A 21500-nucleotide genomic window follows, 5' to 3' on the forward strand; every position below is an offset into this window, starting at 1 on the left:
ACAATACACAGTGGGTTTTTTTTTCGGCTTGTCCATTTGCCTGCCGGCAAAAGAAGAAGAAAGAAAAAAAACGAATAGAAAAGGAGTATCAGCGTAAGTAATTACGATCACTACAGCCGAAACGTGAAACACACACACACACAAGAAAAGATATCTGAACAAAAGAGAAGAAAAAAAACAAGAAACAAAAAAAAAAAATACTATCAACAACCCTTTAAGAGCGATCAGGATCTTTGTTTTTGTCCTCTTTTTTTTTCTGTGGACATAACAGAAAAGAAATATATTTGATAAGCGCTGTGTTGTTAAAAAAAAAAATAGATCATGACCGATGTGACCTACAGTTACTCCCGACTCCGCAGAGAGTTTGGACGGATGCCGGAGTTTCAAGCAAATGAGGGGGAAATTCTCACTGAAATTGCACCAAACCGCCTTTTAAAGGGTCAATACACGAAATTGGACCCTTGTGAGACGGAAATTCAGAATGTACCGTCACTGTCAGAAACCGGCACTAATACTGAACGTGTTATGCTGCGTCATCATGCACAATCACACACTGAAGGTGGTTGGCCACACGGTGTGGATCCCACAGAGTTTGAAGAAAAAATGAAGTACTGTAAAAAGGTGGAACGTGAGGAAAGTTACTTGTCATGTTGTCGTCGTCTTGTTAATCAATGTACTGATAAATACATTAAACAAAACAATGCTATTGATATTTACGGTACTTATTTTCCTGAGGGTCCGCCGGTTGAAGATGAGGCACTAGGACCTGCTTCTGCAAAGGTTGTTTCAGTCTTTAATGACCCTAGTAGAGAAAAACGTACAGCTGCAGCAATTTCATGGCAAAATGATGGTCGAAAATTTGCTGTTGCCTATTGTCGTCTTCGTTTTCAAAGTAATACACCAACCATGAATACCAATTCTTATTTATGGGATGTAATGAATCCTAATACTCCTGTTGAAACCTTGGTAACACAGTCACCATTATGCAGTGTTGAGTATTATCCGAAGGATCCACATATTATTGCTGGAGGAAGTTGGAATGGAATTGTACAATACTGGGATACACGTCAACCCACCCGTCCTTCTGCCCGTTCTCTTATTGAAGAAAGTCATAAAGATCCTGTATGGGCTATCAAGTGGTTACAGAGTAAGTCTGGTGAACTTCTTTCAGTTTCCACAGATGGTGAAGTGTATATATGGGATTGTCGTATTCCAGATAAGCCAGTGGAGTTACACAAATTCCCTGAAGATTCACTGACATTATTACCCAAAAATAATGAAGGAGGTTCTAAGGGTGTTCTTGGTGGATTATGTTTGGACTATGACCCACAAGTTGGTGGACCATCAAAGTATATGATTGGAACAGAACAAGGTACCATTCTTTCTTGTAATCGTAAAGGCAAAACGCAGGCGGATAAAATTGGCCCTAATACATTTAATGGTCACCATGGTCCTGTTTACTCGGTACAACGAAATCCATTTTTCTCCAAGTACTTTCTTTCAGTTGGTGACTGGACTGCACGAATGTGGTTTGAAGATTTTAAGTTTACACCACTGTTTAGTACATTCTATCACAAATCATATCTTTCAAGTGGTTCATGGCATCCTACAAGACCTGGTGTATTTTTTACAACTCGTATGGACGGTTACCTGGATTTCTGGGATTTAATGCTCCGACAATCAACTCCCGCGTTAAGTGTGCAAGTATCGGATTATGCGCTACATACGGCAAAACCTACTGTAGAAGGAAGACACGTCGCTGCAGGTGGGATTGACGGTAATGTAACGTTACTGGAACTTTCCCCTTCACTTTATACTCTGATGTCAGATGAGAAAAATGTCATTGGACAGTTACTGGAAAATGAAAGTATTCGTGATAAGAATCTAGACCGTGCAGTAAAAGAGAAACGTGCTGTGGCAAAGCAACGTCAACGACGAAGCACTCACATGCACGATGTTACTAGAGAATCGAATGATATGAATGAATGCCTGGAAAGAATGACAGAGGAATACAAGCATTTAGTACAAGATGAAAAGGACCACGATCTTAAACACCGTGAAGAATTGGAATCCGAACGGCGAAAACTGATGGAGGATATAGGAGATGGAATTGAGATTGACGAAGAATAGGATGAAGTTTTCTTTTTTTTCTTCTTTCAGTTCCTTCTTCGTTCTTCTGTACGTTCTTTTTATTTATTTATTTATTATTATTATTATTATTATTATTATTATTATTATGTCACGTATTTCTCTCGCATCTCAGCCGTACCCTCATCCGGCAGTATGTACAGCGTTACCATTACTATGGCTATCATCACCATTTTCCAGGCATCTCCTCTGTTTGATGGAGAAGTAGAAAAAAGGAAAAAAAAACTTGGAACAAAAATAAAGTGTGTTCTATGGGATTTTACAAGGTGAACCTCATTATTATAAAGAAAGAAGTAAAAAAAGGAAAGGAAGAAGAATAGAGGGGAACAATAGATGCCTTACATGGTGGAGTGTAAGTGGTTATATACCATCAAGCCGTGTTTTTTTTCTTTTTTTTTTGCCGTTTGCAGGCCATGTATGGGTTAAGCTATTCTTTGAGTGAATATTATTTTTATTCACTGGTATTCTGAGATGTTTCTTTTCTTCTCTTTTTTTTTTCTTGTTTGTTATTATTATTATTATTATTATTATTATTATTATTATTAATTTCCTTCTTTTGTTCTTTCTTCTTCTAAAATGCAGTTCTCTTGTGGAGCTAGGAGTGGAGGCTATAGTAGGAGGAGAGGTCTGCAGCAATACTGAAAGTGACCGCACTTTACTAGGCAATTTACATAAGCACACTCACACATATATTTATAACACACACCGCGAGGAAATGCCTGCGAAGAAGAGTCTTCCTAATCTCAACCACTTCATGGAGAAGCGGGTGATGGTGAAATTGCAAGGTGGACGATCCATCTCGGGTGAACTGCGAGGTGTTGATCAGTTCATGAGTGTGGTTCTATTTGACGCCGTGGATGAAAGTCATCATCCTCACAGTGGAGATAATGAGGAAAAGATGGCTCTTGGGACGACAGTTATCCGTGGAAGTACTATTGTAGACATTGTGGGCTTGGAAGCATGAGTCGTGTTATTGCCTGTCTGATGATGTTGAGAAGAAGGGACCCCATACGCACGCAATGAAGGCAAAGAAGAAAAAGAAGTAGAAAAAACAATATAAAGAATGAAAACAACAACAATAGTGTTGAAGGAGGTGTTGGTGGATGTGAGGAGTTGGGGATTCGTCACAACGCGTTGAGTCTTGTGGTTGGATTTACATAAAGAGGGAAAACGAGCGAGTGTTCATAACGCCCACTGAGATAAGAGGAACCGAAAGAAGAAGAAAAAAAACCCAAGTAATCCGTCCTGATAGAAGGAACAAAAAGTGAAAGGGACGTTTGGGTAAAAGTCTTCTTTCAGAGTACTTGCCCAATCTAAGCGCATTGTTTTATTATTATTATTATTATTATTATTATTATTATTTATTACTTTCTTTTTATCCTTTGTCTTTTTCTTTTAATTAATGATTATTTGTGAATTTCTTTTTTTCTCTCTCTCTCTCTCTCTCTCTCTCTCTCTGCCTGTGCTTTTAAACCTTAATAAGAAATAGTTAAATAAATAGAGTAAAAGCTATGACTGGGTTTGACACTGCCTGGATTCCATTTGCAGTTGTATACCTTCTTTACCAAATTCCACCCACGATGATGGAGGTATACTCCTACTACAGTCGTGGTGGATTGGTGGGTATTGAGGATATAAAATATGATGACACTTTTACATCTCATTTTCAGTGGTGTATAGATAAAGATATTTATTTTAAAAGGTTCTGTGATAGACCAACAAGTGAAGCCGGAAAAGCTTTCTTCTCTTGGCTTGATTGGAGTAGCGAGTCATACGATCGTTCTGTTTACGTATTACGAAGAAATCACGCCCGACGTGATGGTGAAGTTTCTATTTTTAAGCGATATATATACGGCCCGTTTGTGTTTAACTGGCCAAAGAAGCAGTGGCTACGCGGGGATGACAGTTGTGGTATGCGCATGCCAGCGTGGGGTGTGGGCGGGGAAGAACGGGCACGCAAAGAGTTTGCTGCAGCGAAAGAAAAGGGGTTTGATAAAAACTGGCACTATCAAATTATGCGAAAGATTCGCCGTGAGCAGGCAATGAAAGCAGCAGAACAATAGAATGTGTGAGGTCGACATTAAGAAAAAAAATGTGAAAACAAGAGTAAGGAGATTGATGTAAGGGTGGTTGGGGACAAGAGGAAAAAAAAAAAACTAACCGCTATCTCTCTTTTTATCATGTTTTCTCTCTCTCTGAATGTATGGGGTGAATGGGGTAAGAATAGTAGTGTATATAGGATTAAGTATGGGTAGTATATATATATATATATATATATATATATATCTTCTGGTAAATGAATAGATGTCTTTTGTTACTGTTGGGGCTGAGAGTGGGTACAGTTTATATATATATATATATATATATATATATATATATATATATATAGGTATTTTTTTTTTGATTATTTGCTCTTTGACTACTATTTTTTCTTTTTAGTTGTCGTTTCCCTTGGCGTGGTGTAGTGCTCTTTTGCTAGTAGTGTATATATGTTTTCTGTGTACGCCTTTTTTTTTTGGTTTTTGGATACACAAAAAAAAAAAACAATTATTATTGTTATTATTATTATTATCTATTTATTTAGATATATATAAGAACCTCACATATTTTCCTTTTCTTCCTTTATTTTCTCTTGCCTTGTATTTGAGTTTCTTGCTGTTTTTACATGGAATTCTATTTAATTGCCTTTTTTTTTCTTTCATTTCCTTACACTAACGATTGATGGTTAGTCTATTCCACGTACAGTCTGATAACATTCCACGAGAAGAAAAGAATAGGGTAAAAAAAAAAAAAAACGTGGAAAAAAAAAGGAGGCGAAATATAAGGGAAAAGTGAGAAGTCAGAAGGATATATATATATATAGGGAAAGAAGGAGAGAACAAAAGAAAAAACAACAACAACAGTGGGCACTGAAGTGACAAATCTACCTGATAGCACCAAAACAAGACGCACATACTCGTAGTTGTAGAAGTAGACAGAGGCAGAGAGACAGACACACAAGTAAAACTAAACCAAGAACAACAACAACAACAAAAAAAAAAAAAACACAAGGTGGCAAAGAAAGAGAAGATACAAGAAGAGAAACAAAAAAGAAATTCAATACTTGCGCATACAATAAATCCTGTCAGTGATCACTGCAATGGAAAGTTTTCTTAGCCGACTTGTTATGGATGCTGAGGGTAGTGTCTCGCAGCGAAAGACAATGAAGGAAATTGCCGCAATTCGTGATAACATTAATAGTGATGATGAAGAACGTCAACGAGCGGGTCTTATTGAACTTTGTGATATGCTGAATATGTCGACATCTTTAACTATATCTTCTATAAGACCAAATGTATTTGTTCCACCCCTTCTGAATTGTTTAAAACGGGAGCATAATATAGATTTCATGCTTTTAGCTGCCCGTGCTCTTACGTATATGGTAGATGCAATTCCTACTACTGTTTTTGTTTTGGGAACTGAAAATGGTATAGACATTGTTCTTCAACCCCTGCGTGAAGTTAAGGATATTGAACTTACAGAGCAGTGTTTGCTTTGTATAGATAAAGTAACGCAGACCCCTCCTGGTGCTTTGATGACTCTAGAAAAGGGTGGAGTAAATGCTCTTTTATCATTTGTTGACTTTTTCAGTTCATCATCGCAGCGTAAAGCATGGACAAGTGTAGCAGCTATGTGTCGTCGAGTTGATTTATCTACATTTGATAAGGTTGAGTCATCCCTAGGTGAAATTCGTGCTCGTGTCGATCATGATGATCCTAAAATTGCGGAAAAGTGCATTACATCACTTTACAGAATTATTATTGGTGTTCGTTCTAAACCAGAACTTGTTGCGGAGTCATTTGGTGATGTTTCCTCCCCACTTATGAGTATTCTTACTAGAACTGATCTCGCTGAAAATACATTTACTACCGCACTTACCCTTATTGGTGCCGCCGTTTCGCACAGTACTGAAGTTACTCAAAGAGCTCTAGAAAGTGGTTTAGTGGAATGTCTCTTCGCTCTTATTAGTCGTTCTTCAGAGGAACATTCAAGTCAAACTTTACGATCTCCAGGAGCGAGTCCCATGCTTCGAGCAAGAAGTCCTTTTGGAGTTTCTTCTCCAAATGATCCCCTTTCACGAGGTGTTTTAACATCAACAGGGGCAGCGGCGGCAGCGGCGGCGGTGATTCCGCGAGATAAGCGACTAACGATGGAACAAACTAGAACAATATGTGTTGCACTTGCTGGATTATTACCTAAAATTATGGATAGCTATCTTGTGCATGGAAATGTTCTCACAGAATTACTCTCAGAGCGTTCTCGTAGTTCAAAACGTCAACGATTTTCTAGAATTAGTGCTATGGCTGGAGAAGAAGGTGCTGGTGATGCTGAAGTTGAGGAAGATGAAGAAACAATGACACTTGAAGATATTCGTGCTCGTATATTGGAGGATGGTCCATCTATTGTAAAAAACCCAAGATATTCTACCTGTCGTCTAACACATATATGCGATGGTTGCAGAAAAGCCTGTATACCTGGTGATTGGTATCGTTGTAACGTTTGCCCAGATTTTGATTTTTGTGCTCAATGTTTATTATTAAACTGGGGAGAACACGGAGATAGTTCAACACCGCATACGTTTTGTGATATGCAAGAAGTTTTACCCTCAACAAGCAATAGCAATGGTTTCTCTGCTACTGGAGCATCTAATCCTGCTGGTTCTGCTACTGCTACTAGTAATAGTTCTACAGAAACGAAAAAAAGTAGTACCGATTATGATGCTCTTAATGATGTACGTCAGGAATTATATCAGAATAATCCTCACTTATTGGATATTATTGTTACTGGTCTTCCAAAGATGGTTACCTTATTTAACGAGTCTGAGACTCATATTGTGCGCAACCATACTTTGGCTTTTATTGATCGGGCAGTATTCTTGGCATCACCAATTCAGTTACAGAATAGCGGTATGGATGAAGCTGCAGTGTGTCAGATGATTGTGGCCGCTGTAACTGATTCTAGTCTTATTCTAAACGTTCAAGCAATGCCACTTTGTCGTAAACTACTGGAAAAACTACCAAATATTTATAAAGCTGCATTTGTTCGTGAGGGTGTATCAAATGCTTTGTCAAGAGTACAACAACAAAATTTACCAAAAACGTCCACTAGTGAGTCAACTGAGGAAAAGAAGCCTCTAATAGAACGACTCCATACCGTTGCTGATTGGCGTGAACTTGTGGTTTCAGAAGCCAAAAGTCTTCTTGAAATGTTCCCATCAGTAGATGATAAATCACGTGTGGCGCGACTTACAGAAGTTGTTCGTCTTATGCAGGAGGGAAATCTTCATGAAGCCTTTGTGAAATTGCGACTGGCTATTCTCGATGATACAACCGTCTATGAACTGGCCTCAAGCAAAGTCCTGCATGAACTACGAGAGACACTCTCTCATGTAAATGATATAGCCGTTATTCTGGATTTGGTTAAATTATTGGCAAAAGATGTGAAAAATGCGCCATGTGCTCTTACTCGTTTTGTACGACACTTACAAACAGTGATGTCACAGTTGGATCAGTTTTCTCCTCCTAACTTGGGTGATGTGAGCAGCATTCATGCACAAATACCTGTACGACTTCTTCCACACCCTGTTGAGACATCACGGCAAAAGACTACTCCAACAAGTAAAGGTGGAGTGTTTAGACGTTTAACCGCAAATACTTCTTCCTCCTCTAATTCCAATTCAAATTCCAATTCAAGAGAAACAAGTCTTAGACGTACTGCACGTGTGACATCCACTCGAACTGGATCTATTACAAGTACGTCTGGTAATCAAAGTAATAGTACATCTTCGGCAACAAAAGACTCTCCTGAAGCGCGTGAGGTCACAGTATGTATTGAACCCTTAACAAATATGGAGGCATTAATGTCATTTGTATCACTTAATATACTTGGTGGAAGTGCCGATGACAATGGAAGTCGCCGTAGACAGGAGGATGAGGAACGAGTAGAAGAAATATTACCAGAATTAGGAGGAGATGATAGTACTGGCACTACTTCAAAACCAAAGAAAGTAATGAAAGAAAAACAGATACGACCAGTGTATCTCCGTTATGGAAATCATGTATTGCCACCATCTATGACAATTTTACAGGTTATACAAAAATATCATAACACAGAGTCATCATCTGCGTCATCTAACAAAAGAACTACGCATAGTGGTAGTCGTGGTTTATCTGAACGTTTTCTTGCTTTGAGAGAAGGGTTTGAACATGAAGGGTCACGGGATATTATTAAACTTTATTACAGTAGTGTACCATTTGGACCAGAGTATTCTAATGTCTCAACACAGTTTCCTGTTCCTCGTGGTACACCTGCAGATCCTCTCATTGTAAAAAAACCATCAGATGGTGTACAACCACCAGCTGTAGTTGAAGTGATGCATGCTTTAAATAGAGAATATCTCTTAAGTGATCGTTTCTTAACTGTTGCCCAAAAAGATGTATTAACTTTATTAGGTACGTTTTATGAAGTATTGAAAAACTGGTCAGATTTACTACTTTATGTGGAAACATCTAAAAAAGAAATAAGTGAAGATGTCTGGTCCCCTTCAACTTCACTTTCTGAATTTATTCATCGTAAGCTTAATAATAAAGCTATGCGACATTGTTCTAACTTACTTCTTGCTGGTCAACACCTTAATTTATGGGCAGTTAATCTTGCTCTAGACTGCAATTTTTTATTTGCTCCAACAACACGTAAATATCTTTTTGAGATAAGTTTTTGTGGGACGATTCGGTCTCTTGTACAAATGCAGGAAAATATGGAAAAAAATGGTACCCAAACATCTTCAGGTTCTGATTATCAAGTTGCACGAGTATATACTCTTCAACGTGAAAAGAAACGTGTTTGGCGTGATAAGGCTTTAGCATGTGCCATGCATATTATGGGAAAAGCTCGTATAAGTGGTTCTTCTATTCTTGAATTTGAGTATTATAATGAAAATGGTAGTGGAAGTGGGCCAACTATGGAATTTTACTCTCTTGTTTCTGATGAGTTACGAGAAATGAAACTTGGTCTATGGCGACGTACTGATGAAACGCCTGATGAAAAGTATTATCACCCACGTAATGGTCTATATCCACGTCCACTACCTCCAAACTCTCCTGAAATTGATCGTATTGAACCATATTTCTTGCTACTTGGACGATTTATTGCACGTGCTTTACTAGATAAACGAATTATTTCTATTCCACTTTCACCAGTTTTATTAAAAATGCTTCGTGGAGATGAATGTGGTGTATATGATTTGATTGATATTAGTGATTCTCTTGGGGCTTCTATTGTAGCCCTTTCTCTTGCTGCTCAAAAGGGTGGCACAAAGGTGCAAATGCCAGGATCATCAAATATGTGTTCTGTGGAAGATTTAGGTCTTGATTTTACACTTCCTGGGGATGAACCTATTGAACTTAAAGTTGGTGGAGAAAGTATTCCAGTAACCTCTAAAAATGTACTGGAGTACTGTGATGCCGTTACTTTATTTATCTTACAAACAGGAGTTGAACGTGTTGTGAAGGCATTACGTACTGGTTTTCATGATTATATTCCGCTTTATGCACTTCGTATGTTAAGTGTGGAAGAACTGAATGAAGCTATTCACGGCCATGCCTCACTTGTGACGGTTGAGGAACTTGAAGCCAATTGTTTGGCTGATCATGGTTATACTATAACATCTCGTCATGTGCGTTTGCTATTTGAGATTATTGCTTCTTTTAACGCAGAAGAACAAGAACGGTTTTTTCTTTTCCTAACAGGTTCTGCTCATCTCCCTGTTGGAGGACTTGCCAGTCTGCGTCCAAAGTTTACAATTGTGCGTAAAACTTCATCCGACGCCAGAGTGCGTGAGCAGGACCAACTGCCCTCTGCTATGACGTGTCAGAATTACTTGAAACTTCCAGCGTATGAAAGTAAGGAACAGATGGAGCAGAAATTACGTCAGGCCATTGATGAGGGATGTGGAGCCTTCCTTCTAACATAAGTATTATCAGTTTTTTCTTTTTTTTTTTTTTTGTTTTTGCTTTGAAAACAGAGATTGGAATTCTGCACAATTTTATCTTTGAGAAGATAAAATAGTAACAAGAAAAACGGATCGGATCGTGGACGTATAGACGCACACGTACACGGAAATAAGGCAAAGAAAGAAGAAAGAGAAAAAGAGAGAAAACGAAATAGAAAGAGAAAGGAGGAAAAAATAGTGTTATATATATTTTTTCCTCCTTTCTCTTTCTGTATAAATGTATTGATATGTAACTTGAAAAAAAATCCGCTTTTCTGACTGAAGAGATGCTTCGGCAACACTTTATATATATATATTACACAAAACAGATAAATTTTCCGTGTCACACATTATATTGAAATAAAAATAAGAAAAAGTAGATATAACTTCAATCATATGAATCCGGAATTTTTAACTAAGCATGTATCTCCTTGTGTTATATATATATATGTTTCCCACACCCTCTCACTATCCCCCATGACTGTGCGCTTATTTGTTTCCTTTTTTCCCCTGACAAGTGACAGTGATGCGGGTGGGTGAAGGTGTGTGGTTTAAAAGGATTGAAGTCTTATTCCCCATTTTTTTCTGTCAAAAGTCGTTTATGCACGTTCTGCAAAGCCTTTTTTTTTCTCTCATCGCTAGGCACGTACTCACATAACAAAGAACGACGTGAATAGTCATACGTTAGCTCTATTGCTAATGGTATTATTGTTTTTTTTATTGTTGTTTTTATTATTATTACTAATACAAGGATCTTTTCTCTGTTTTTATTTTCTTTTGTTTTGTGTGATCGCTCTCCTTTTTTTAATTTTAACTCTATTTATGCATACGAATTCGTCAAAGACAATGCAGACCCAGGTGTTGGTGGTATTATTGTCATCTTTTACAATAACAGGAGGCTCTATAATCCTGCTTTATTGTGTTCTGGGTGCAATGCTAAACCAAGAATAAAATGGAAAAAAAGAGGTACGCTTTTTTTTTTTCGCAATTATAGTTACTATTCTCTCCTCTTTTTTTTTTTTTTTGTGTGTGTGTTTCTTTAATTTTTTTTTTGTTTTTGCATAGAAAGTGAATATTAGGGCAGGTCTTGAACTCTATTGAAGAATACCCTCTTTTCCGTTTCGTTTCTCCTTCTCTCTCTGTGTGTGTCTATATCCTTGTCGACTCTTGTGTATTGAACGATCCATTTTCCAGGTTCGTTGCTCTCATTTCTTAATTACTCTTACAGTTCTTGTGGATTCACCGCACCAGAGTTTATCGCATTTCATTTCATTATCACTAAAACCACATTACACTAAACTGCACTGTTCAGATCACATGGAGGCCATACTTGATTTCAGTAAACCAGTGGATGTGCAGGAGTTTGACCGAGTTGTGCAGTGTCTCTCAACAGGGTCGCCGCAGGAAATTATGAGAGCGCAACAAGTGCTTACAACGTTTAAAGAGATGCCAGACGCTTTTCTTCACGTAGGATCACTATTAACGCAATCGCAGAATATAACGACAAGATTCTTTGCTATGCAAGTTTTAGATGACGCCATCTTGCACCGCTGGAACACGTTCACAAACGAGCAGCGTGATGAAATTCGTAGTTTTGTAGTGAGTCTTATTGTTGGAGAATGTGGCAGTTTTAGTCGGATTCGTAGCCGTAAAGCACTTTTAACGAAAATGAATGGAACTTTAGTTAGCATCGCTAAACGTGAATGGCCAGTGCGTTGGCCTAATTTTGTACAAGATATATGTACTAGCGCCGGACCTAATGAACCTCTTGTGGAGAATAATTTGAACTTACTTCGGCTTGTTGGTGAGGAAATATTCGAATTTGGTGAAAAAACACTAACTTCTCGATGGGTTAAACGAAAGAAAGAGGCACTAAAAAATGATTTTCAATTTGTTATGCAGCTTTGTCTTTCAGTTCTTGGTACCACTGACGAGACTTTATTAAAGACAGATTTAGAATGTTTAGAGAAATATTTGGCATGGATGCAACCTGCTCTTGTCTTTAATGAAGATGTTTTGATGTACTTAGCTGGTATTGTTTCTGGTAGTGCTGAAATTTCACCAGTTGTAATAAGATGTTTGACTGTAATATGTTCATTAGATAGAGATGAAGGTTCAGCAGGTGATGTGCAAGCACAGATGGTCGTACGTATGTTTCGTACAGCTTTCAATAATATTGTGAATACTCTTCCAACATCGCACTCATCTATTGAAGGACGTATTGTACACATGTATGAAATGTCTGCTGATGCAGATAACGTTTTTATACGTGATTTAAATTTTCTTATTATTACATTCCTCAAACGTTACATCAAACAAATTATGTACGATGATATTTTGTTCCTTTCTCTACATCAAATGTTAGTGGGTATGAGTCATATTGAGAATAAGGAACTTTTTAAATCTTGTGTGGAGTATTGGTGGTGGCTTGGTGAACAATTAGTACGCTCTCCATCACCTACTCCATTACATAAGAAACTTACAACAACGCTTAGTAATGTACGATTTGTACTCATTAAAAGAATGGCTAAACCAGAAGAAGTAATTATAGTTGAAGAAGAAGGTGAGTTACGTAGAGAACGAATGTCAGATGTGGAAGAATTACAACTTTACAATTTAATGAGAGAAGCTTTGGTATTTTTAACAAATCTTGATCCACATGATACTCAACAAATTATGACTGGACTTATGCAAAAACAACTTGATCGTAGTGAATGGAGTTGGCATAACTGCAGTACTTTATCCTGGGCCGTAGGGGCAGTATCTATGGCATTTACAGAAGAACAAGAATCATCTCTTTTTGTTGTAATTATTCGTGGTTTACTTGACCTTTGTAGAGAGATGCAAGGTAAAGAAAATCGGGCAGTTATTGCTAGCAGTATTATGTTTGTTGTAGGTCAATATCCACGTTATCTTCGTAGTCATCCAACTTTTTTAAGTACGGTGGTACGTAAAATAATTGAATTTATGAAAGAATTATTTCCTGGCGTACAAGAAATGGCGGTAGATACATTAATGAAAATAGCATCTCAAGTACCAGAAAAGTTTGTTTCTAAAGATATTCGAGGTATCTCCATTGCAGAAAGTATAGGAGAACAGTGGACAGAAGTTACTTCTTTGCTACAACCACAACAAATGCAAACTTGTTTTGCTGCAGCTGGTTGTATGATTCGGAAGGAGTCTCCAGATAAACAAGGAGGGTTATTGAATTTATTTCTTCGAGACGTTAATGTGAATTTTAAATCTATAACTGAACGAGCAGTTGCTCAAGGTGAGGCATTTTATAGAGATTCATCAAATATGATGGAACTTATTCATACCTTACGTTTATTTAGTAGCATAGCTTCTACTTGTGGAACATCATTTATAAAAGAGATGGAAATTATTATTTGCGATCTCCAAGGGTTTTATCAAACTTTTTTTGCTCCACAGAACGCGATAGTAGCAGAACTTGGATCCAAGTCATTAACTCAACAAGATGCACGTTATTTAAGACTTGCAAAAAAGGAAATTTTACGTATTTTTGAGTATTTTATTGATAACACAGAAGAACGTGATTTTGTAGCTGCTAATTGTATGCCAAGTATTCTATCTGTCGTACTACAGGACTACCGAGATTCATTACCGGAGGCGAAAGAATCAGGCGCTATGGCACTTGTGACGGCTTGTGTAAAGAAACTTGGTCAACGTCTCAGTGATGATTGTGCGGCAATTCTTGATCATACATTTGATACTACGGTGGCTATGATATGTGCAAATACCGAAGATTTCCCAGAGTTTCGGGTGAATTTATTTAAACTCTTACAAGCCTTAAATGATCATTGTTTTGATGCTTTTTTAAGGTATGCATCTGTAAAGGGGGATATCATTAATGGAATGTTGTGGGTCATTAAACACACAGATTTTGCAACCATGGAGACTGGACTAAAAACATTAGATTCCTTTCTAAGAAATGTTGCAAATTCGGATGTAGTAGCAGCCTTCTACACCTCTTTTATGCAGCGTATATTTGTAGAGGTATTTGTGGCCTCCATGGATTCCCTACACGCTGCGGGATTTAATCTGCATAGCAGTATTTTAATTAATCTCTTCAGCGTGTCGGACCGGTTTCCGGCGGAGACGCCTGTGATTGGCCGCACGGCGGTGGAGGCGTTTCTTCTTGAGAGTCTCTCCATCATTCCAACACTTACGCCAACACTCATCGCCGGTTTTGTGGCGGAAGCGTATGAGACGTACCGCGTGGGGATGGAGTTCCGCCGCCGCTTTGCGGACTTTCTCATTGAAGTGCAGGTGTGGGGCGCGGAGGAGGAGAATAAACTGCAGGCAGAGGAGGAGACACGACGGCGTGAGTCCACTATTCCAGGATTTGCACCTATCATTGCACCATCAGAGAGGTTTTAAAGCAAAAAACTTATTTTCATTTCTCTCTCTCTCTTTCTACAAATATATATATATATATATATATCTGTGTGTGCTTTTATATACTTTTACTGTTTTTCGTAACAGAAAGGAATAAGTCTACTATTACTATTACTACTACTATTACGACGACGGCTATAAAAAAAAAGAGAATAAACAAGGGTAGAAAAAGACGAATAAATGCTTTATTATTGTTAAAGTGTTCGTGGCGAGAAAGAAAGACAGAGAAAAAGAGACAGAGGTGATAGAGAGGTTGATGATAAAGGAAAAAAGGGCGGTGATATGGTCCGTGTACTCTTTGAGACCACTTATTTTGTTCTCTATTTTCACGTACTTTTCCTTTTACACCTGCATAATAATATAGTTCATCATATTCATTTAGATTTAGTTTTGGTTGTTTCGTGTTACAATTTTAAATACATGTATACGCATACGTTCGCTTATACGTCTACAGAAATACTTTTGCCCTTGAGGTTGTCTCTGTCCTTTTTTTTTAGACATTTATCCTTTCTTCTTATTGTAATTATTTTTGCGTGTTTTTATTTCTCTACGAATGGTTCCTTTTTTTTTTTTCTCTTTCTTTCTTTATCTCTCTTTTTCTTACGGTCTTTTTTTTTTTACTATGGCCTTCTTGTTCTTTTTCTCTTTCAATGGTTTGTTCCGCAGTGGGAGAAGCTGTGACTGTAGTCCTGCAAATTCATGGCGACCAGTTCAGTTGGCAGCAGTGCAGTGGCCAATAGCAGGGTTACACAGTCGTCTCCTGTATCTCACACGATCTCTTCACAGTTGGCCTCTGCTGCCAGTACCCTTATTTATTACCCTTTCGATACCCTTAGAATACGGTTTATGTCACAAGATGGAACTGTACAACGACAGCATAATGGGCAAACGTATCATTCTATTCCTAAGGCTTTAACTACCATTTATCGTGAAGAAGGTATTCGGGCATTATTTCGTGGCTGTCATATTGCCGTACTAGGTGCTATGGTTTCATGGGGAGTATATATGTACCTTTATCGCTCACTTTGTAGTTTATCAGAGGTTTCTTCTTTTATTGGTCGAGCAGGTGTTTCCTTTGTCGCAAGTCTTATAGCGACATATTTGTCTTCACCCATTTGGCTTATAAAGTCTCGTATGCAAATTGAAGAGGCTACGAAGAGTAAAAATTATGTTACATTTCGTGGAGGTGTTCGTCACGTGCTTCAGACCACGGGATTTCGTTCTCTTTGGCGGGGCGTTTCACTGCAGATGACTCTTGTTATTCCAAATTCTCTTAATGTTCCGACGTATGATTTTTTAAAGGGAATTGTTTTGCATACTCGTCATAGTTATCATCCTGTGAATGGTGAGTTAAGTGTTTTGGAGTCTTCTCTTTGCTCCTTGTTGACCAAAACTCTTTTGGTATTTGTGTCCCACCCCATTACGGTGCTTAAGGTTAGACTACAGGATCAACGATGGAATGTCGGGGAAGTAAAATACAGAAGAGTTCCGGATTCTGTTTTACTTATTTTAAAACGGGAAGGAGCTCGAGGAATGCTAAGAGGATTAGGTTCCTCCCTACTTCACTCGCTTCCACGTACTACCACATATTTTGTATTATATGAGAAATCACTAGCCTTTTTCTCCCGTCACGCATGATGTTCAACTCCAACCCACTTACTTATTGTCGTTTTTGTGAATTCTTTATTTTATTTATCTATTTTCTTGAGTGGGGGTATTTGGAGCATTTGATGTAACTATCGGTGTGCACGCCACGATTACTTGGTAACCCTTGTGTTGATATGCTTTAAAAACAAAATTAAAAAAAAAAAACTTTTTTTTTTATTTTCCTAAAGTGGTGGTAATAAAAGTAGACCGATGATTGACTTTTCCCTTTTGCATATATTTATAAATTGTTAATTACTGACGCATGCAAAGGCAAATATATTTTTAAAAAAAAGTGTAAAGATACACTTACTCACACACACAATATATATATAAGAGTATACGTATGTATTACCATTTTCTGTTAATATCTTACTTTTTTTTTTCTCACTTCGATAAGCCCGTGGTGGTGGGTGTGGAAGCGAAGTTAGTGGGGGATGAGCTTTGGAAAAACCAATGATGTGGGGAAGCAACAACAAGGACAAGAATATAAACAAACAGCTTCACCTCTCACACATACAATTGCAACACAAGCCGCTGGAGCGGTAAGTACTATAATGTTATACCCTTTCGATACCCTTAGAATACGGTTTATGTCACAAGATGGAACTGTACAACGACAGCATAATGGGCAAACGTATCATTCTATTCCTAAGGCTTTAACTACCATTTATCGTGAAGAAGGTATTCGGGCATTATTTCGTGGCTGTCATATTGCCGTAATGGGCGCTGTTGCTGCATGGGGAGTATATATGTACCTTTATCGCTCACTTTGTAGTTTATCAGAGGTATATATACCACAGGGTGAGTTAAGCCAAGTAGGAGAATTTGGTCGCCGTGCACTTCTCTCAGGCGTTGCTAGTAGTTGCTCTGCGATAGCGTGCAATCCTATATGGCTCCTGAAAACACGAATGCAGTTGGAAGAAATTTCTTTTCGTACCTCTGGTAAAAGATCTGGAAATTATTTATCTTTTTTTAGGGGATTAATACATGTAATACAAACTACTGGTTTTTTATCGCTATGGCGCGGGGTTTCAGCACAGATACTCCTTGGGTTACCAAATGCCTTTAATTTTCCAATATACGAAGTATTAAGGTCATACCTAATGTGGTACAATTCTCGAGATAGTCTTGGTACATGGGAAATTTCTCTATGCTCAACGGCTGCAAAGTCTCTTGTCACTTTATTTGCTCATCCTATTCTCGTGCTAAAAACTCGACTACAAGATCACAGGAGCCGTTGTGGTGAATTACAGTACATATCTTTTTGCCAATCTTCCTCACTTGTTTGGCGGAGAGACGGATTTCGGGGCCTGTACCGAGGCGTTGTACCGTCATTTTGTCAGACAGTACCACGTTTAGTAATGACTATTGTTCTTTACGAAAAATTCATGCAGTTTTATTCTAAACGTGACAGTGTCACACGTTAGGAAACTACACTTTTGACTTCCCTAAATTATTTTTTTTCGTGGTATTCGTTTTTATGTTGCTATCACAGCACCAATAAATTAAAAATATTACTCTAGAAACAGTGGTAGATTATTCATTACTCTTTTTTTTTTTGTGTGTGTGTGTTACCTATATATCTATATATATATATATATATATATATATATATATATATATATATATATAGAGAGAGAGAGAGAGAGAGAGATATGTCTATGTATTTTCTTTCTATTTCTATTTCTTTTTTTTTTACAGTTTAGCCATGCCGGAAGAAAAACCCCCTCATCGGTTTCTACTAGAAACATGCTCGCAGCAGCTCCACCGCGAGGAGGCCATTCGTCGTCGACGTGAACTCCTTGAGAAAGAATCCACAAAGCCGCCGGTGATGCACTTTGGCAGCACCTTCTCCCTCTACCGCACCCCCTCCACAAGCAGCAATTCCAATAATACCAACAATAATCACAATATGAAGGGAAAATCAGTCTCTCCAGTACCACGTCCCGTTCGCACCACAAGTGCCAATCGCCCAATAAAAGCATCCCGCTCCGCCCCACCATCGACCGCACCGTCTACGGCACGATCACGTCCGCAGAGCCGCGAGTCCAGTCGCCGACTCCCGCTTCCCCCAGGCGTGAAGGGAACCACTCGTGTGATTTCAATTCCAAGAGCAAAATCTTACCGCGCCTCACCCGCAACATCGCGAGTCGCCTCGCCAGCACCACCAATACAAAAAACAGAGAAGAGTGAGAGTCAAGGACAGCAGAAACGGTCACGCTCACGTTCCATGTCAGGGGCGAACTCCAGATCCAAGCAAAGGCGTTTTTCTATTCCCCAAAAGAGTGATTCTGTTCTAAGAGAGAAAAAGGCACCTTTTATGTCCAGTCAGTCTCCTACGAGAAATGCTTCGCCGTTTAAACAACCTACATCACGTACACCGACACCGCCTCCGTTATCGCGGTCTTCACCGGGACAAAACAGAAATAATGCTCAAATACCAATAACCATTTTGGCACCCGTGTTGCGTGCAGAAGAACGCAGTGAATCGTTACACCCTGTTAGCCCGTTTGCGTTGCCGAGCAGAGTAGAACGAAAAATAATGGAACCAACGATGGAATCGAAGGAACCAGAGCATTTACAAGAACGACAGCAGGAGCACCACCATGAACGGGAACACGAGGAGGAACTCGTTTCTTTTCGTATTAGTGAATTCCGCATGCCTCGAACTCCACAACGTCGTTCTAGTGTTGCTGCTAACTCTCTTCCACAAGTAACGATGAGCACTGGAAAGTATTCTCAAGAGCCACAAACTACTGAAAAAAAAGAAAGTGACTCTAATGATTTTACATGCGTGAATGTAACTGTTGGGTCCCATTCAGTTGGAGAAGAAGCTACACGACTTCACTCTATCGCAGATGAATCTGTTCGTATAAGCACTAATCTTGAAGAAGAAGAAGCTAGAATGTCCCATGATCTGGGAAACGAATCCAAATGCGATATGAATGAATATGAGAATGAAGAAGCTGACAAAAGTTTACCACCAGCCTTAGCTGAGAGTAGTGGTGCTCAGTTTCTTTCACCTCCTACAGGAAACTTGATGAAAGTTGATGTGGTTGCCACAACTGAACAAGAAGAGACTGCAGTATCGGCATTCAGCTCTCGCGCTTATGAATGCAGCTCTACTACTACTGAGTCTCCACAAATGGAAATTGATGCTATTGGAGGACGCCAACTTCTCTTTGATGCTGAAGAAGGAACTTCAAGCAATATTGAAAAAGAATTGGTAGAAAAAGAAATGAAGGGAAACGAAGAAAAAGAAGAACAAGAAGAGAAAGTTAACCTTGAGAAACTTGTGGCATATGAGTGTGTTGAACCTACTCCTGAAACTAATATAGAGAGTTGTCCGGCATCACAAAACTTCTTTGAATGTGTTAGCGCATCTTCTACCCCTGCGCTGCAGTTACCGGATGCATACCGACAGCTTGAGGCAACAAGACGTGAGATGGCAACAACCTGCACATATCAGCGCGAATCTCCAGCAGCAGCAGCAGCGACGATAGCAGCCGGACGCCGTACGGAAAGGCGGTTAAGTGAAAGCCGACGTGGTAGTTTAGTATTGGTTACAGGAGACTTGCCAGCTGTGCATACACCGGCTATTCAAGAACCACACACACCACCACCAACGGCCAAAGTACAGATATCACTTTCACAGTTATCAACGACGCCTCCACCAAAGTATCAAAACTATTTTATTTCATGTGATGTATCACCTATTCCACGTCCGGTTACTCTTCGTTCTCAGTTTTCTTCTATATCACGTCAGGAGCGGGCAAAAGAGTCTGTGTCCTTATCATTGAGTCCACGGGAAGGACGATCTACACCGTACCCTCATGCTCCCTTGGCCAATGTCGCCGCAGAGATGGAAGGAGAAATTGCTGAGAATAAAGAAAATCAGACGGAGAACGTTATGGATACAAGTATGCAGAACACCACTCTTCGCTCTCGCTCACGCTCAACAGGGGGAAGAAAGTCTGTGGTGGAGAGACTGATGGAGTGCTGCCCATCAGATGTTCGAGAAGAAGCTGAACAGCTCATTGCCGCAGATACTATTACAGCGGGTACTCCTTTACGAACAGTAGGGAGTGGACAAATTTCTGATGTTTTAACAGATACTTCTTCCATTTCACAGCGTGTGGCGGCACGTCCACGTAAGTACTACTACGATTATACCTACTGGGAACGTTATTTGCATGATTCTACTACAAAGAGTGTGCAAAAAAAGCAACGAAAGATCAGCAAAAAGGCCAAGAAGGAATCTCCAGACAAAAAGAAATTAAATACAGGGCAAAAACATAATAAAGTAGAAGGGAATAACGCTGAGCATGAAACCGAGAGGGAGGTAACGACTGTTCCAGGGACAAGGAATTCAACACCAAAGATGCCTCGTTTGGCTCCAACGTCTTCCTCACAATGTTCTAGAAAGAGGAATTCAAATTCGCTGCAGAGGTCATTAAGGAATTCCATTTCTCGAAAGAATCGTGACAGAATTATGCTTCAAAGGAGACGTTTGTCCCGACGTCATGGGAAGCGAAAGTGAGACACTTTTGATTAATCTTTTATTATTATTATTATTATTATTATTATTATTATTATTATTATTTTTTTTTTTTTTTTTTTTTTTTTTTTTCAAAAAAAGAACTTAGATACTTCACTGTTCTTGGCTATTTTCCCGTTCAGATTATCTTTCTTAGATTAAAAAGAAAATTACTTAAAAAACGACAAGATACTATTCATGAAATTATATATATACATACATATATATATATATATATATATATATATATATATATAGAGAGAGAGAGAGAGATAGAGAGATGGCTTCAACAATAAAAGATTTCAATACTTAAGAGTAAGATCTTTTTATGGCGTATGCACAAATAAAAAAAACACACATGGATAATTAAATAGAGAAAGGCCAGAACATTTTTTTTTCTTTTTACTGTACTCCTTCTTTTTATGATTGTTCCCCACTTACCAGCTCATCTGTGGACAGAAAGGTGTATTTAAATGAGAGGAAAATATAAAATTTAGAAGGAAAAGCTGGGATAAAAAACCTGGCAACAGCTATATAAATTTGTACTAGATTAAAAGCAAGGAATTACAATGGCCCACAGAATGTAGATCGATAGAGAATATTCTGTAAATAAAGGAATATATATATTTTTTTTCTCAGTGAGATGGATCTATATTTTCCTCTGCGTTTTATTTTTATTTTATCTGCTGCATAAATGTATACTTCTTTCATTCTCTCGCT

General features: G+C 38.5%; 8 protein-coding genes across 9 annotated transcripts; all 8 read left to right on the top strand.

The window, feature by feature from the left end:
• Positions 1 to 321: 321 nt before the first annotated feature.
• On the top strand, positions 322 to 2130 carry LSM04_009556 (WD40 repeat; the record flags this gene model as incomplete). Its single annotated transcript, XM_067332224.1, has 1 exon — positions 322 to 2130. One exon carries the CDS (start codon positions 322 to 324, stop codon positions 2128 to 2130), a length of 1809 nt encoding a protein of 602 aa, XP_067187116.1.
• A 733-nt stretch (positions 2131 to 2863) lies between these two features.
• Positions 2864 to 3112, top strand: LSM04_000485 (LSM domain; the record flags this gene model as incomplete). Its single annotated transcript, XM_067332225.1, has 1 exon — positions 2864 to 3112. One exon carries the CDS (start codon positions 2864 to 2866, stop codon positions 3110 to 3112), a length of 249 nt encoding a protein of 82 aa, XP_067186719.1.
• A 547-nt stretch (positions 3113 to 3659) lies between these two features.
• On the top strand, positions 3660 to 4211 carry LSM04_001261 (uncharacterized protein; the record flags this gene model as incomplete). Its single annotated transcript, XM_067332227.1, has 1 exon — positions 3660 to 4211. One exon carries the CDS (start codon positions 3660 to 3662, stop codon positions 4209 to 4211), a length of 552 nt encoding a protein of 183 aa, XP_067186756.1.
• Positions 4212 to 5287: 1076 nt separating this feature from the next.
• On the top strand, positions 5288 to 10159 carry LSM04_003839 (HECT domain; the record flags this gene model as incomplete). The annotated part of the gene is made up of 1 exon (XM_067332228.1): positions 5288 to 10159. One exon carries the CDS (start codon positions 5288 to 5290, stop codon positions 10157 to 10159), a length of 4872 nt encoding a protein of 1623 aa, XP_067186853.1.
• Positions 10160 to 11494: 1335 nt separating this feature from the next.
• On the top strand, positions 11495 to 14578 carry LSM04_005988 (the record flags this gene model as incomplete). Of its 2 annotated transcripts, none has more annotated exons than XM_067332229.1 (1): positions 11495 to 14578. In XM_067332229.1, the coding sequence occupies one exon, from the start codon at positions 11495 to 11497 to the stop codon at positions 14576 to 14578; it is 3084 nt and encodes a 1027-aa protein (XP_067186956.1). The 2 variants fall into 2 exon arrangements, with proteins under 2 accessions (XP_067186956.1, XP_067186957.1); XM_067332230.1 differs by having other exon boundaries at positions 13019 to 14578.
• A 717-nt stretch (positions 14579 to 15295) lies between these two features.
• On the top strand, positions 15296 to 16234 carry LSM04_000877 (Mitochondrial substrate/solute carrier; the record flags this gene model as incomplete). The annotated part of the gene is made up of 1 exon (XM_067332231.1): positions 15296 to 16234. One exon carries the CDS (start codon positions 15296 to 15298, stop codon positions 16232 to 16234), a length of 939 nt encoding a protein of 312 aa, XP_067186734.1.
• Positions 16235 to 16677: 443 nt separating this feature from the next.
• LSM04_004288 (Mitochondrial substrate/solute carrier) lies at positions 16678 to 17670 on the top strand (the record flags this gene model as incomplete). Its single annotated transcript, XM_067332232.1, has 1 exon — positions 16678 to 17670. The coding sequence occupies one exon, from the start codon at positions 16678 to 16680 to the stop codon at positions 17668 to 17670; it is 993 nt and encodes a 330-aa protein (XP_067186879.1).
• A 281-nt stretch (positions 17671 to 17951) lies between these two features.
• On the top strand, positions 17952 to 20783 carry LSM04_005766 (uncharacterized protein; the record flags this gene model as incomplete). The annotated part of the gene is made up of 1 exon (XM_067332233.1): positions 17952 to 20783. The coding sequence occupies one exon, from the start codon at positions 17952 to 17954 to the stop codon at positions 20781 to 20783; it is 2832 nt and encodes a 943-aa protein (XP_067186947.1).
• Between the last annotated feature and the right edge of the window lie 717 nt (positions 20784 to 21500).

This window comes from Trypanosoma melophagium (assembly GCF_022059095.1).
Source record: "Trypanosoma melophagium isolate St. Kilda chromosome Unknown ctg6segment0, whole genome shotgun sequence".
In the NCBI taxonomy this organism is placed as follows: Eukaryota; Euglenozoa; class Kinetoplastea; order Trypanosomatida; family Trypanosomatidae; genus Trypanosoma; species Trypanosoma melophagium.